This window comes from Antedon bifida, chromosome 5, assembly GCF_963402885.1.
Source record: "Antedon bifida chromosome 5, ecAntBifi1.1, whole genome shotgun sequence".
Lineage (NCBI taxonomy): Eukaryota > Metazoa > Echinodermata > Crinoidea > Comatulida > Antedonidae > Antedon > Antedon bifida.
In genome coordinates this window covers 8644653-8659968 of record NC_136230.1, presented here as the reverse complement: position 1 = coordinate 8659968, position 15316 = coordinate 8644653, and the positions used below count along the sequence as shown (strand labels likewise).

Here is a 15316-nt window from a genome sequence, read left to right as displayed (position 1 = left end):
ACTTATATTATTTTAATTTAAACAAAAAAGAATACTGTGCTACAACATGACAATAACAAAAACTTGGGAAAGTTGAAATCACTCCCTTCACGATCACCATATTGCGTAGTTTCCAGATACATTTTACAAGAAATATTAAGTAGAACCAATATATTTTTCTCCTTACTCTATCTCTCCCTATTCTATTTTTTAAAATATTTTCTCTGATTCTCCAGTAAAATTATTTCCCTCCTTCCTAACTCTATAGTTCACTATGTCGGTCGGTCGGTCGGTCGGTCTGGTATCACTATGCGTTTTGGCACGCGACTTATGGCTGTTGGCCTTGTTCTTAATGGTTTTAGTTTAATACATTCGTGTTTTTACTTTAAGTTTGTTTAAATTTTCTGTACTAACTGATGGCGGCGTTTTCTCACATGCTGCGGTATAAATATGTATGTATGTACTCGACTAATTTGCATAACAATTGCTGGTCACATTTTCCCCCAATCTTTCCGTTGATGTTCAGTTCCTAATCTGTTTGTTTGTATGATTGAAATTGCGTTTAAGATTGATGGCTAATCATATCAACATTGGTGAGTCAGTTTTTCATTCATTTATTGTCACGATAGTAGACATGCAATACAGTTGGTTGGATATTTCAAGCTCCGTAATTGTTAGGCCCAAATGATACTGATTGTTGTTTACTTTTACAAGGCATGTGGGCGGCCATCGGCTTCTTGAATGCGTTTCATTTATCGGTATTTAGCTGGTCTGGATATACAATTTTTAGTCGCGTGCAACGCGACTCAACAGCTCACTATGTCGGTCGGTTGGTTGGTCGGTCGGTCGGTAAACACTAACTTGTATATTATATCTTGATATCAGTTTAATCTAGCTAAGTCAATTTTTCACAGTATATTCCTTATGGCCAGGAATCGATGTGGTTATGTTTTCACGGTGCACGCTTAAAATTGTCCAAATTTATTTTCGATGAAATAAGAGTACGTTTCAGGCAATTTTAAGCGTTTAAAAAATTGCCATGAGTGCGCAGATTTTTGCACGCGTACTGCGAGTTAAATGTTAATACGCACTCTTTTTGCCCGATTTCTGTTTTCTTGACTTACTTTTCAACTCGAAATTACGTTATACGAGCACGTCAAAATTGACAGGCTACGCACGTGTAAATTAAAAAAATATAAATGTTTTAAAATATTTTCAACATTTTTAAACATGTTCAGCAATTTCGGTCGGTTGGTCGATCGGTTGGTAGGTTGGTCGGTCGGTCAGTCGGTAAACACTAACTTGAGCACGCGATTGCAGCCATCTATATGGCCTTGTTTTGACTCGCTTTTATCATGAATAAAATATTTTGAAAATTGAAGATATTTACAAGTATCAAACTGGTATTGTAATTGTTTGTAACTACGAGTAGCTTTGTGTCAGGATGTTGATTAATTGTAATTAGAAACTGGTATTATTATCATGTATAAACTTGTTAATTACAGTGATACGTCTTCAAAATATATTCGAAATTTACACGGTTTTTTACAAACTTATTTTACGAGAAAGAAAAATTACGTTACAACCAAGCCAAAATATTTATATAACACAAGTTTTTGTATTTCGTTTACTGGCCCAAAGCTATGTAATTCCTATAATCCTTTTTTTGCAAGTCTTAATTTCATATCGTTAGGAAAAAATAAAATGTTTATAAATTTCTGGTTATTTGATTTACTAAACATGCATATTGTAATATAAACATACCTGTACTATTGTATTTTATTATGTAGGCCTATTACCTTTATCGATCCTATTTTGCTTATTGTGTCACTGTAATTACTTATTCATTATGATAGTATTATGCTTTCCACATCTTTACAAGCTCTTAGGATTTCTGTGTAACCTTTTAATCTTTAATTTATGTATATTTTGATTTTTGGTGTAAAGATGAATAAAGTATTACTATTAAGGCAGTCCTTTCACACATTAAGCCTAGTGTACCAATACCTCTAAATATAGCATAACAAGCGCATTACAGTAGGTCTTAAAATTCAAAATGGCTCCTAATGTATTTCCAAAAATTGCTAGCTTGGTTTTAACTCATAGTATAAGGCCTACTTGATTATGTATACTATTTGCTGTATGTTCCAGTTCCTTTGTTTCAATTACTCTCACAACAACAATAATGGAGTAGTGACGTACGGTATAAGAAAACGTTACTCTCTACACCCATGGATAGGGAATAGATCTAAACTATAAATAGAATGACACTGACAACATACTGGAAATGGTTCGCAATTTGATCGACAACAAAGGTTTACTGTTGAATTTACTTGAGCTAAAACACTTGGTCCAAATAAAACTTTCGATTCTTCGTTCATCAATTTAACCATCATTTCAGTTACCAATGCTGAGTTGCTCGCAATGTCAAATCTTTCTTCTGGATCAACCAGTATATCATAAATAAGTGGTCGTTCATGAATTTCAGTGGCATTACCAGACCGGCACATTGGGTCCAAATCATTTGGATCGGTTCCGCCTATATTTTCTGTAATGAAATGTGCTTTGAAATGGTTGTTTCGAATCGCATAAGGTCCTGTCTCTGGGTCGGGCATGTAGTCGTAATACAGAAGTGATTTTCGTGGACTCTGTGAAACATAATCAGCATAATTATTTCAATTACAAAGTTTTACGAAGAACCAAAATTAAGAATTAATCATCGAAGCTTATCTTAATTTAAGAAGTGAATAAGGAAGACCACCGTTATAAAAGAGTGAAAGTATAACTCTCGTTTCATTTAGACGATTTTACCACTCTTAAAGATGTATTGTCCCCAAAAACATGAAAAATTAAGATTAATTAATTCAAGAAAAGAATTATTTTTTCAGGGGGACAATACATCTTAAAAGAGTGAAAATATGAGGAAGACGACCGTTATAAAAGAGTGAAAGTATAACTCTCGTTTCATTTAGACGATTTTAACCACTCTTAAAGAGTGAAAACACGAGGAAGACCACCGTTATAAAAGAGTGAAAGTATAACTCTCGTTTCATTTACACGATTTTACCACTCTTAAAGAGTGAAAACATGAGGAAGACCACCGTTATAAAAGAGTGAAAGTATAACTCTCGTTTCATTTAGACGATTTTAACCACTCTTAAAGAGTGAAAACAGCCTCACTCTAAACAACGAGTGACATTATCACTCGTTTACGATAAGAGGTTAATGCGATTTTCTTATATAGCGTATATACGTATTTTATATTAGACACATGTTGTAATTTCTCATGCCTAAAAAGAGAAACTTAGGAGATTGAGAAAGAAATTAAAACTGTAAGAAAACTCATTTTCACTAATATTAAACTTACATTTTCACCGTTGAATAAAACATCACTAATATCATAGCCATCAAGAATAATGTCTAAATAATCCACTGGAGTACCACTTAATCTTCTTAAAGTAGGCCAAATATCTAGATGACTTAGAAGCTCCATTGAAACACCTTGTTTGATATGACCAGGCCATGACGCAATTGCGGGTACACGTGATCCACCATCGAATGTGCAATACTTTCCACATCTCATTGATCCAGTAAACCCGCCTAGAGTATGTTCGGTTCGATCAGGCCTGTGGACAGAATATAATGTCACATTCTAATATAAAGATCCATTTTGTTGTCACATAAAACAAAATATCATGACATTTGTTTCCCAGGGCTAAGAAAATATCAATATATAAAAACAAACTTAGCAAAAACATTATTATTATTAAGCCACAAGTCAGACACACTGAAGCTATACAAAAAAGACGACGATTACAAAGGTATAACTCCTCGAATACTGAGGCACCTGTAAAAATTGCATTAAATGAAAAAATCCAGGCCATGAGGGAATTGCGTGGTGCGTTTTTTGTTTTTGGAAACCCTCCCTGTTTTGTTTATCAGGCTTATGGAAACAATGGACTGGTGTGTTCTTTATAAGTTGTTATAAACGTATGCTTTTTTAGTCGCGTGCAACGCGACTCTATAGCTCACTATGTCGGTCGGTTGGTTGGTCGGTCGATCGGTAAACACTAACTCAAATTTCCGCACGCGACTACAGCCATGAAATGTGGCTTTGATTTAAAATATAAATCAACGATTGCATAATAACCAAATGGGACATAATCGGTATGGTGTACTCACATTGTAAGTCGAAGGTTCGAATCTTGTCATGGTCATATATACTAATCAAGGGCAAATATCACCCTGAGAAAATGTATAAATATATTCACACTTAAATCGTTTATGGAAACCGGCCTTTAACTACAGAAAAAAATAAATACAAAATCATCTTACCCATTATCTGATGTGAACAATACCAATGTATTTTCTATTAGATTGTTTTTTCTTAACTCGTCCATAACCTCGCCAATCTCCCAATCGAGTTCAGCCAGCGAATCTGTATATTGTCCACCCTTTGTTTGATTCGTGTATCGTCTGCCCGCGAAATGTGGAGTGTGTGGATGAAGGAATGAGTAAAAGAGAAAAAATGGTGTTTCGTTACAAGCAAATTCTTGTATCCAACTTCTAGCTGCTCTTACTTGTCGCTCTGCTAAAGTCGTCAAGTCTAGAGGTTGCTCAATAATGTTATTTTCCAGCATCAAAGGGCAAGGAAGAGAATTATTTTTCAGTGTGTCACATTCTATATCTGGGTAAAAGCACGCGCTACAAAAACAACTTCTATGGCTATATGGGAGTCCAAAATAATGATCAAAGCCTTGATTTAAAGGTAGATATTCTTTGGACAGTCCAACACCTAATTGCCATTTTCCAATGATGGCAGATTTGTAGCCTTGGGTTGCTAGCATTTCAGGAATAGTTGTCTCGTTTAATGGTATTCCAAGAAGAGATTTTGGCGTGAAGACAGCATCGCCATCCGGATCGCTGTTCCAAACTCCAGTGCGAACAGGATAACGCCCGGTTAGTAGTCCAGCCCTATTATTTAATGCAATAGAAATTACAGATTGAAGGGTGTGAAATTCACTGTGTGGACGTCAGTATACATTGGGATTAGGGTTATTCACGTTTACTATTCGTATCTAAACATAGTCTACAGCGGCAAAGTTTTGTTTGCAAACTCGTGCAAGCTATTTGGTTTGTCAACAAAGGTTTTCGAAAGGTTGCCAGTGTAGACCAGTTGAAAAAACGTCGGCAAATTACAGAAAACAATTTTGCGGGAGTCTGCATTCGTGCAATCTCCAACAAATTCCAGATTTGTCAAGAAAGGTTTTCCACTTTGGCAAATTGCAGAAAACAATTTTGTGGAAGTCTGTACTGCAAACTTTCGCTTTAAAAACAATTTGCTAATGTAGACTACCACAAGAGATATATTAAAGCATGGCAAAGAAAATTTCGGTTTGCACTTTTACTAGGCCAAGTAGATTGCGTCTCTAAACACCGCGATTCAAAAACAAATAGGACAATGATTTTTAAAAAAAGAAAAGACCTATAATAAATAAAGTTTAATAATAACACTACTATTATTAATAACAAATACTATTAACAACATTCATAATTTAATCAGAGAGCCTAATAAGATTTGAACTCGTCACTTTGATGAGTCCGAGTTATCCGCACAACAAATGCGCAGAGAAACAGATTATGTCATGACCTGAAGAAAATAATATAGTGCTGAAATAACTATATTATGGTAGAATAAAAGAAAAGATGAGTCTCGGGGGTGGTGAATGTGCTCACAATTTGAAAATATTATTAGTTAAAAATAGATAACATAACAATGGACAGAATAAATTGCTCACATACTGTACTTTCTTATATAGTGTTAATTATCCTTGTTTATTTTCACGACAGGCTGACTTGCGTCAGTACTGCTTTTTAGTACAGGAAAACTATGAAATATGGTTGAAAAAATTGCAACAGAATTTATTTCACCACAATGCATTTCTATAAGGTCCCTATATGAACATACTAAAAGTCTAGAAAAATCCAGGTTGGGGAAATAGGTTTTTTTAAACAAAATGGCCGCCAATGGCGAAAATTCCTTAAAAAGGACAAAAAAACATAAATGATAGATCTAATTACCACTTTATAACAGTTTTTACAATGGTTTATATATTTCTTTACAATTTTGAAGAACTGAGCTACAATAAACACATTATTTTAAGTACTGTTAATTAGAAAATGGCCGAAAAACAAATGTTTAAGTATCTAGATATATCCCTATTGTTATAATATATAAAACGCAGTCCTTCCTATGCTTAATGCATAGGATTACGGTGTCTAATAATAAATCAGTTCATTTACATTTGTACTGTTATAACAATATATTACAACATTGGTGGTGCCAGTGGGGAGGGGTATAGGGATGGGAGATCATATGGGAAGGGTGAGGGAGTCTGTCCGTCCCCCCATCCCCTCTCCCCAATTGGCTATTTTTTATGTAGACAATATGATGATATTTCCTAATATAAAACAATACCCCATTGAGTGCTGTTTCAAGGATTTTCATTTTTAAAAGTGAGTAAAACTACCCTTTACCGGTATAATATTGTCGGAACTTCTGGGTGCGCTCCCATTGATGGCCCAGCCAATTGATGCTAGCTGCGCTCTCCCCCCCCCCCCCCCCTCCCTCGTCGGGAAAATCCTTGTGCCACAATCTATTACCGTATTTATTCGGATAAACGCTACATTTAGAAAAATCGAATAAACGCCCCCCCCTCTCCATAGAACATCATTTTGAATAACCTACGCCACCGCACCCCCTCCCCCGCCCCCATCGGACATCATTTTGAATTTATTTCCTCGAATGTACGTCCCGCCACATGCATATTATACACAACACTGTCTTTTAACACATCAAATTCACTGAATGACATGATGATGTTGTTTGTTCATATCTAAAGGGTGTATTTATTTGATTATACATGTTACCACATTACACCCACAAAAATAAACGCCTCTCCGAATAAACTCCTCACGACGATTACACGCCCCCACTACCCTCCGTAAAAATCAACCACCAAGGGCATTTATTCAAATAAATGCGGTAATTTCACTTTCATCTTGTCAGTATCTCATCCTCCATCTATTGGTGGGGAATTGAGCATGTGCTGATGCCGTGGCATTCTTAAAAAATAGTGGAGCAGCAGTCCAAATCATATTTTCTGCAACTGCAATTCATTTTACTACAACCTTATTTACAGGTACATCTAATCAACTTTAATAGTTTCTCTGGTGCTGGTAGTAAATTTGTCATCAATACTTTCCATCCCTAGTCTGTGGGTTGAAGAGTATTTCCTATTCACTGCTATACCTGGTAATAAAGACTCACGAAATGAAATTTTGCAGCAAAGTGTCCATTGACTTCCCTCCATATATAGCTACCAATGCCAAATTCCTGATGCAATGTTTTCTTTTTTTTTGGAAACTGTTTGGTTTACAGAATTTGACATACAACTCCAACTGTGATGTGATGATTTTGAAGACCAACACCTTTTCCTAAACCAAATTTACTTACGGCCCATACTTATAGCCATTAAACACAAGAGTTTACTTTGCCTTCACATAACGTAACAAACATACATGGTACATAATAAATGTCTTGAAATGTTGCTGTTTCGGGCCAAGAGGTTTGATGTAGCAGTGCTCCCCCATTGATAACATACAGTGGGCAGTGAGATGAAGGTTTCTGAGTAGTCTAGCAGTGTGTATGGAGTCAATGGAGTAAAAGGGGGCTGCAGGAAAAGTACAAGATTCTTTTTCAACAATTGATGCATTGTGTATGACTGTCTCACATAGATGATGAAATAGTATATGTGAGGGAATGTGCACTGCTTCTTTATTGATGAATATGGTTGATTTTGACCCATGTGTAATAATATGTTCTTTCCTCTTAAATTAATATTCTGTCACGGTTGCTTCATTCATTGATTTAATACCGTATGTTCTCGATGCGGGAGCACTGTGAATGCATGTAAAGTCTGTTCTTGGTGTAAAGCTCTGCAAAAATTAGTTTGCTTTTTATACATGGAATCCATGGATGTGATACTACGTCCTATCTATTTGGTATAGGAAAAGGTGTTAGTCTTATAAAGTCATAACACCTGGGCAGTAGTATGCTTACAAACTCTGTAAAACCAAACGTCTCCAAAAAAAGAAACAATCGCATTAGAGGAATTGGCATTGGTAGCTATATACTGTATGGAGGAATACGTTCTGGGAGAAAGTAGCAAAAAGCAAAACAGCACTTAAAATAAAGTCTATTCCCCCAACAACAAATGCTGCAAAATGTCATTCCCTGCGTGTATATTACCATGGTACAGCAGTGGATAGAAAATACTCTTCAACCCACAGACTGGGGGATGGAAAGTTACAAATGGCGTGATGTGTCCATTGATGACAAATTTACCACCAGTACCACTGTTTGTGACGAATACCACGGCATCAGCACATGCTTAATTCCTACCTATAGACAGAGGATGATAACTGGACAATAAAAATGAATGGATTAATTGTAAGATTGTATAATTCTATTGTTGTGACAGTACAAATGTAAATGAACTGTTTTATTAGACACCGTCTATTATTATAACCGTGGTGATATCTTGATACTTAAATGTGTGTTTTTGCTGCTAAATAGCACTTAAATTAATATGTATATTGCAGTTTAAATGTTTGACACTAGAGAAATATAAAAAGCATTATAAAAACTGCTATCAAGTGGTAATTAGATATAAAATATATGTTTTTTGTTCATTTTTAGACATTTTTTCGCCATTGGCGGCCATTTTGTTTAAAAAAACCTATTTCCCCTACCTGGATTTTTCTAGACTTTTAGTATGTTCATATAGGGACCTTATAGAAATGCATTGTGGTGAAAAAAATTCTGTTGCAATTTTTTCAACCTTTTACTGATTCTGAGCATATCTTTCCTGTACTATTTTCAAAACAAGATGCAAGTGTATTGTACAAAAAAACGTATTTACACTTAAATTACCAGGGCCTCGTGTTTCTTTTTATTCTTACCTTGAAGCGCTACATAATGGACTAGCACTGTACATTTGTGTAAACTTCAACCCCGATCTCTCCAATTCATCTATATTCGGAGTCATCGATAGCGGATTACCGTAACTTTGTAGGTCAGCGTATCCCATGTCGTCAGCAAGAAAGATTACAATATTAGGTTTCTCTGTATAAGCTACACTGTATTCTAGAGTAAGCAACAGGCATAGTATTGTAGTCAACATTTGTATCATCTACTTTCGGCTGAATGATTGTGATTTTCAATATGAATACCAACATACAAAACTGACCACCAACCAACATAGAATGCTACCAGTATTTTCGACTCTTATTCTAATTAATGTATGTATTCATAGAGTACCGTATCCTGTAATTTATATTCATTGATAATAATTTATGCGAAAATCTATATGTCTGAATTGAGATTGTTTTTAAAGATAATTACAAACAATAACAATAATTATGTTTTAATTTCCTAATTTAAATATTTTTATATTATATGAAAGAATTGCTGAGTCATAGTGGCCTAGGTCGCTTGTTTTTCCTAACCTGATTTTATTGCTGTTTTTTTGGTCAAATAAATAAATGAAATGATATAATGTCAAAAACTATGTATGCCTATTGCCTTTTCACGTAAATACGGTAGCATAACATTTAGTAAAGGGATATTTAAAATATTTAGGAGTTGTGACGATTACGGCAAACCAGGAAAGAGTGAGATTAGGGTGAAAGAACACTATTGATTACCGTACTAAAGCGCAAACTAATACTACTGTTCTCGACGCCGTGGTAATTTGGATAGAACACTCCTCTACCGCTCAAATCTCCCCAAACATTAAGGCTCTGACGCATACTCAACTATAGCTACGCTTCGATCTTTGACCACCCATAATTAAATGTGATACCAATTTGAGCTATGCTGCCAGCATCTCCAACTTCTATAGAATAAATTAAAAAAATTAAATGCTTAAATTAAATTATAATATTTAGAAGAGACTGTTAATCTATTTCTTCAAACAATAACAACATTGATTTAATAATTTAGTGTGTACTCTAATTTATGAATAAATCATAGCTGCGCAATTTATCTGTCTGAATCGAGTCGAAAGTTAGATGTCCTTCCAAGCCTAAGGTATTTTATAATGGTACATGATATCGCAAAGACAAACATGGAGACAGCTCAGTTCCGAATTACCAAATGTCTTTAAAAATGGTTAAACCCTCCTAGGAACATGTGCACTGCTATAATCCATCAATTCTTTCTTCTTGGAGTTCCCTTTCTTCCAGACGTCGAAATTGATTGAGCTGTTGCCAAGTTTTGATAGCGATACCATGTACCATCCCAATTTTAAAGCCCCTGGAATTAACGTCTTGAAGAACATTGAGACCCATGACGCGATCCTTAAACAATGTAAACAACGGGTTAAAACAAAATGATGTGAAGTGGCAGTGGTTCTTGAAGCTCTATCGGTTCAAAATAAAATAATTGATTTTATTGAACTTGAAAAGGATGAGACAATAATATGGAAAAGATCCGTCATGTCCTGCCTCCGAGACAGTTGTCGTTTGTACTTTGTGCTGCCTCCGATACATTCCCGACAGAAATAAATCTAAGACGTTGGAAAATACAAACTTCCGTCAAGTGCAAATTATGCTCACATGGCCATTCAACAACTTTACATGTCCTGAGTGGGTGTCCGCCGGCCGGAGGCCCTCGCGCAAGGAAGATTTACTTAGATTAAAAACTTACTTAATTAAAAACTGATTACATGAACTGATTAAGATTAATCATCGTCATCAGGAAATATTAACTTTTCAGAGACTTAAAGCTCGGACTGATAATGCACTGCATTGCTTACCTGTACGGTTTTGTAGACTTTGGGATGCATTACCCATGGGTTTAAGAAATGCTTTTATCTTTTTAAAATGGTGTATATTTAAATGTAATCTAAGGAAACATTACTTACCTGTTGATTAAGTTAACAATTGGAATGAAATATTACAGTACTTTGTAGGCCTACCTAATTATATTAACACATTTTAATGTAAATTTTATAGTTGTTTATTTAGAATTTAATTAAAAATTTACATATATAAACTATAGGCTTAATATAATTAAGTAATTCGTTTAAGATTTTAACTTTAAGCTATATTATTTTATTATTTGTATTACTTAGTCACTGGGTGGAGGTACACACCTAATTAGTGACAGTGGCTTAGGCTGCTTTTGTGCCTTCCTGGAAGCTAGTGACTATGATTTTATGTTTTCTTCTTGCGTCATGTTTATTGATTTGTATTAGATTTTGTAAATTATATCTTTTGCCTGAATAAATAATAATAATAATAATAAAATAATAATAATAATAAATAAATAGTGTAAATCTAGACCAACTACTGTTATGTAATTACGACTCATTTGCTTAACAATTATTGGTCACATTCCCCTGGCCCAAAGCTATCCTTTATTGCAAGTCTTAATTTAATATCGTTAGGAAAAATGAAATGTGTATAAATTTCTGGTTATTTAATTTACTAAACATGCACGAGATGGACATCGTTTACGGTGTACTGTTTAATATACAAATTTTGTCTATGGTTTGAGTTACTTTATTGTTCGGCATCACTGATCGCCTAAATTGTTTAGTATTTTAACCTTACAATACTTAGTGTTTGTATATTCTGGTACAGCCGCTCCATAATCTCTTTGCTTTTCTTTCTGTTTTACTAACAATTTGTATTATTTTATTTATGTTTCACTTTATGTACACGTCAACTAACGATCAAATAACAGTTTTCTCATACACATCATTCTACGTACATTTCTACCCTAACACAATTTTTCAAAACTTTCTATTATTTAAAAGTCGAAGAAAGCCAGGTCTCGGGTCCATTCTATTGTCGCCACAGATTGATATCTTCATCAGAACACGAACGCTAGTTGATCATACCCAGTACCGGGAAACCACCTCACGGCAATGTAATGGAGAAATATTAAAGAAACGTTACTCTTTTCTTCCTTCTCTGCATACATTTTGGATAGGGAAAAAATCTAAGCTATAAATAGAAGGACACTGACAACATTCTGGAAATGGTTCACAATTTGATAGACAACAAAGTTTTACTGTTTCATTTACTTGAGCTAAAACACTTGGTCCAAATAAGACTTTCGATTCTTCGTTCATCAATTTAACCATCATTTCAGTTACCAATGCCGAGTTTCTCGCAATGTCAAATCTTTCTTCTGGATCAACCAGTAGATCATAAATAAGTGGTCGTTCATGAATTTCTGTGGCATTCCCAGACCGGCACATCGAGTCTAAATCAACTGGATCGCTTCCGCCTATATTTTCTGTAATGAAATGTGCTTTGAAACGGTTGTTTCGAATCGCATAAGGTCCTGTGTCTGGTTCGGGCATGTAGTCGTAATACAGAAGTGATTCTCGTGGACTCTGTTAAATATAATACGTAGAAAATAGCATATTTTAATTACGAAGACCCAATACAATCTATACAATTAACAAGAATGTATTTATTTATTTATTTATTCAGGTTTATAAAACAAACATGCAGCCCGAATGTTGAACATTTTGGTTTAGAAAATGTATAAATACTATTAAAAAGATAGATATAGATTTTCTGATAAAGCGTATCTACGTATTTTATATTTATTAAAATATAAAGCATGGAGAATAAGTTATTTCTCCATGATTAAACCCACCTTTTCACCGTTGAATAAAACATCACTAATATCATAGCCATCAAGAATAATGTCGAAATAATCCACTGGAGTACCACTTAATCTTGTTAAAGTCGGCCAAATATCTAGATGACTTAGAAGCTCCATTGAAACACCTTGTTTGATATGAGCAGGCCATGACGCAATTGCGGGTACACGTGATCCACCATCAAATGTGGAATACTTTCCACATCTCATTGATCCTGAAAATCCTCCCTGTGTGTGTGAGTCCTTATCAGGCCTGTGAAAACGGACTGGAGTTTTCAACATAATATAATGAATAAATAAAAAGCGTGTTTTTTTAAATTAAAATAAATGAACATATCTGATCAGATTCGAACCTTCAACTTATAGTGCGAGTACAATACTGGTCATATTGATGCCCGTTTCATATTAGTTGGGTTCCTTAGCTTAAAAAAGGCTCGATACTTTGAATTTGGTTAGAAGCATAACTTTTAAAATTTGAGGTCATTTAAATTTGACCTTTAAACTCAGATAATGTCAGATTCCTCAGAACTCTTAAACCGTAGATCGTAGAAACACAACAATACTGGAAAATGATGAAGTACTAATATCTATCCATGTTTAATAGAAACATATTCTGGACAGACATTTTCCCATTTTTGACAAATCTGATTTCTCTATATTGGACAGTATCTCTATTTTGGAGACATCACTTCTCTATTCTGGACAAATTTACCTATTTTGAACAAATCGGATTTCTCTATATTGGACAGTTTCTCTATTTTTGACATAGCACTTCTCTATTCTGGACAAATTTCCCCATTTTGGACAAATTAAATTTCTCTATATTGAACAGTGTCTCTATTTTGGACACAGTGCTTCCGTATTCTGGACAGAAATTTCCCCATTTTGGACAAATCGGATTTCTCTATTTTGGACAGTTTCTATTTTAGACACAGCACTTCCCTATTCTTGACAGAAATCTCCTCATTTTCGACAAATCGGATTTCTCTATATTGGACAGCTTCTCTATTTTGAACACGGTATAGCGCCACCTATTGATTTTGTCGTTATTCTGGACAAAATTTCCCTATTTTGGACACAAATTTCTCTATTTTGGGCAAAATTCACCAACCGCTCTCGAAAAATGTGAATCAAATTGATCACACTTAAATAAATCGTTTATGAACTTCGATTTAATCATTAACGCAAGAGAACTTTGGTTGATAACGTTTAACTACAGAAAATAACAAATAAAAAATCATCTTACCCATTATCTGATGTGAACAATACCAATGTATTTTCTATGAGATCATTTTTTCTTAACTCGTCCATCACCTCGCCAATCTCCCAATCGAGTTCAGCCAGTGAATCTGTATATTTACCGCCCTTTGTTTGATTTATGTATCGTCTGCCCGCGAATTGTGGAATATGTGGATGAAGGGATGAATAATAAAGAAAAAACGGCGTTTCGTTACAAGCAAATGTTTGTATCCAACTTCTGGCTGCTCTTACTTGTCGCTCTGCTAAAGTCGTCAAGTCTAGAGGTTGCTCAATTATGTCATTTTCCAGCATCAAAGGGCAAGGAAGAGAATGATTGTGTATGTTGTCACATTCTACATCTGGGTAAAAACACGCACTAGAAAAACAACTATCATGGCTGTATGGGAGTCCAAAAAAATGATCAAAGCCTTGATTTAAAGGTAGATATTCTTTGGACAGTCCAACACCTAAGTGCCATTTTCCAATGATGGCAGATTTGTAGCCTTGGGTTGCTAGCATTTCAGGAATAGTTGTCTCGTTTAATGGTAGTCCAAGAAGAGATTTTGTCGTAAAGACAGCATCGCCATCCGGATCGCTGTTCCAAACTCCAGTGCGAACAGGATAACGCCCGGTTAGTAGTCCAGCCCTATTATTTAATACTATAGACATTACACATTGAAGGATATATTGGAATGGCCTAATTAAATTCTTATTTGAACCAATAATTGATCGAAATTCGATTATATTATTGTGGAATAAAAAGACTTGATTACAGGATACCATTGAAAAATAAAACACATAACAACGGACAGATTTAAGAGCTCACATAAGCGTACTACTGCATAATTCTATAGAGTGTAATTATCCGGGTCTATTCCAAATATGTGCAAACTTGCATATTGACTCAACCTCACATGAATGTTTTCTCAAAACAAGATACAAAGTGTTGTACAAAAACTTATTTACACTTAAATTGCTAGGGCCTAATGTTTCTGTTAATTCTTACCTTGAAACGCTACATAATGGACCAGAACTGTACATTTGTGTAAACTTCAATCCCGATCTCTCCAATTCATGGATATTCGGAGTCATCGATAGCGGATTACCGTAACTTTGTAGGTCAGCGTATCCCATGTCGTCAGCAAGGAATATTACAACATTAGGTTTCTCTTTATAGGATACACTGTATTCTAGAGTAAGCAACAGGCATAGTATTGTAGTCAACATTATCATCTACTACCGGTAAAAATATTTTAAAACTGAATGATTGTGATTTTCAATATGAATGCCAACATACACAACTGGCCACCAACCAACATAGAACTATGCTACCTGTATCTCCGACTTCTAGAT

At 34.8% G+C, this 15316-nt stretch overlaps 2 protein-coding genes across 2 annotated transcripts; both read right to left on the bottom strand.

The window, feature by feature from the left end:
* Positions 1 to 1798: 1798 nt before the first annotated feature.
* On the bottom strand, positions 1799 to 6765 carry LOC144843291 (arylsulfatase A-like). Its single transcript, XM_078700086.1, has 4 exons — positions 6728 to 6765; positions 4315 to 4953; positions 3347 to 3605; positions 1799 to 2627 (listed from the first exon to the last, which is right to left on the bottom strand). The coding sequence occupies exons 1-4, from the start codon at positions 6763 to 6765 to the stop codon at positions 2196 to 2198; spliced, it is 1368 nt and encodes a 455-aa protein (XP_078556212.1). The 3' UTR covers positions 1799 to 2195.
* A 5237-nt stretch (positions 6766 to 12002) lies between these two features.
* LOC144842325 (arylsulfatase A-like) lies at positions 12003 to 15097 on the bottom strand. Its single transcript, XM_078698761.1, has 4 exons — positions 14970 to 15097; positions 13971 to 14609; positions 12719 to 12977; positions 12003 to 12449 (listed from the first exon to the last, which is right to left on the bottom strand). Exons 1-4 carry the CDS (start codon positions 15095 to 15097, stop codon positions 12003 to 12005), a joined length of 1473 nt encoding a protein of 490 aa, XP_078554887.1.
* Between the last annotated feature and the right edge of the window lie 219 nt (positions 15098 to 15316).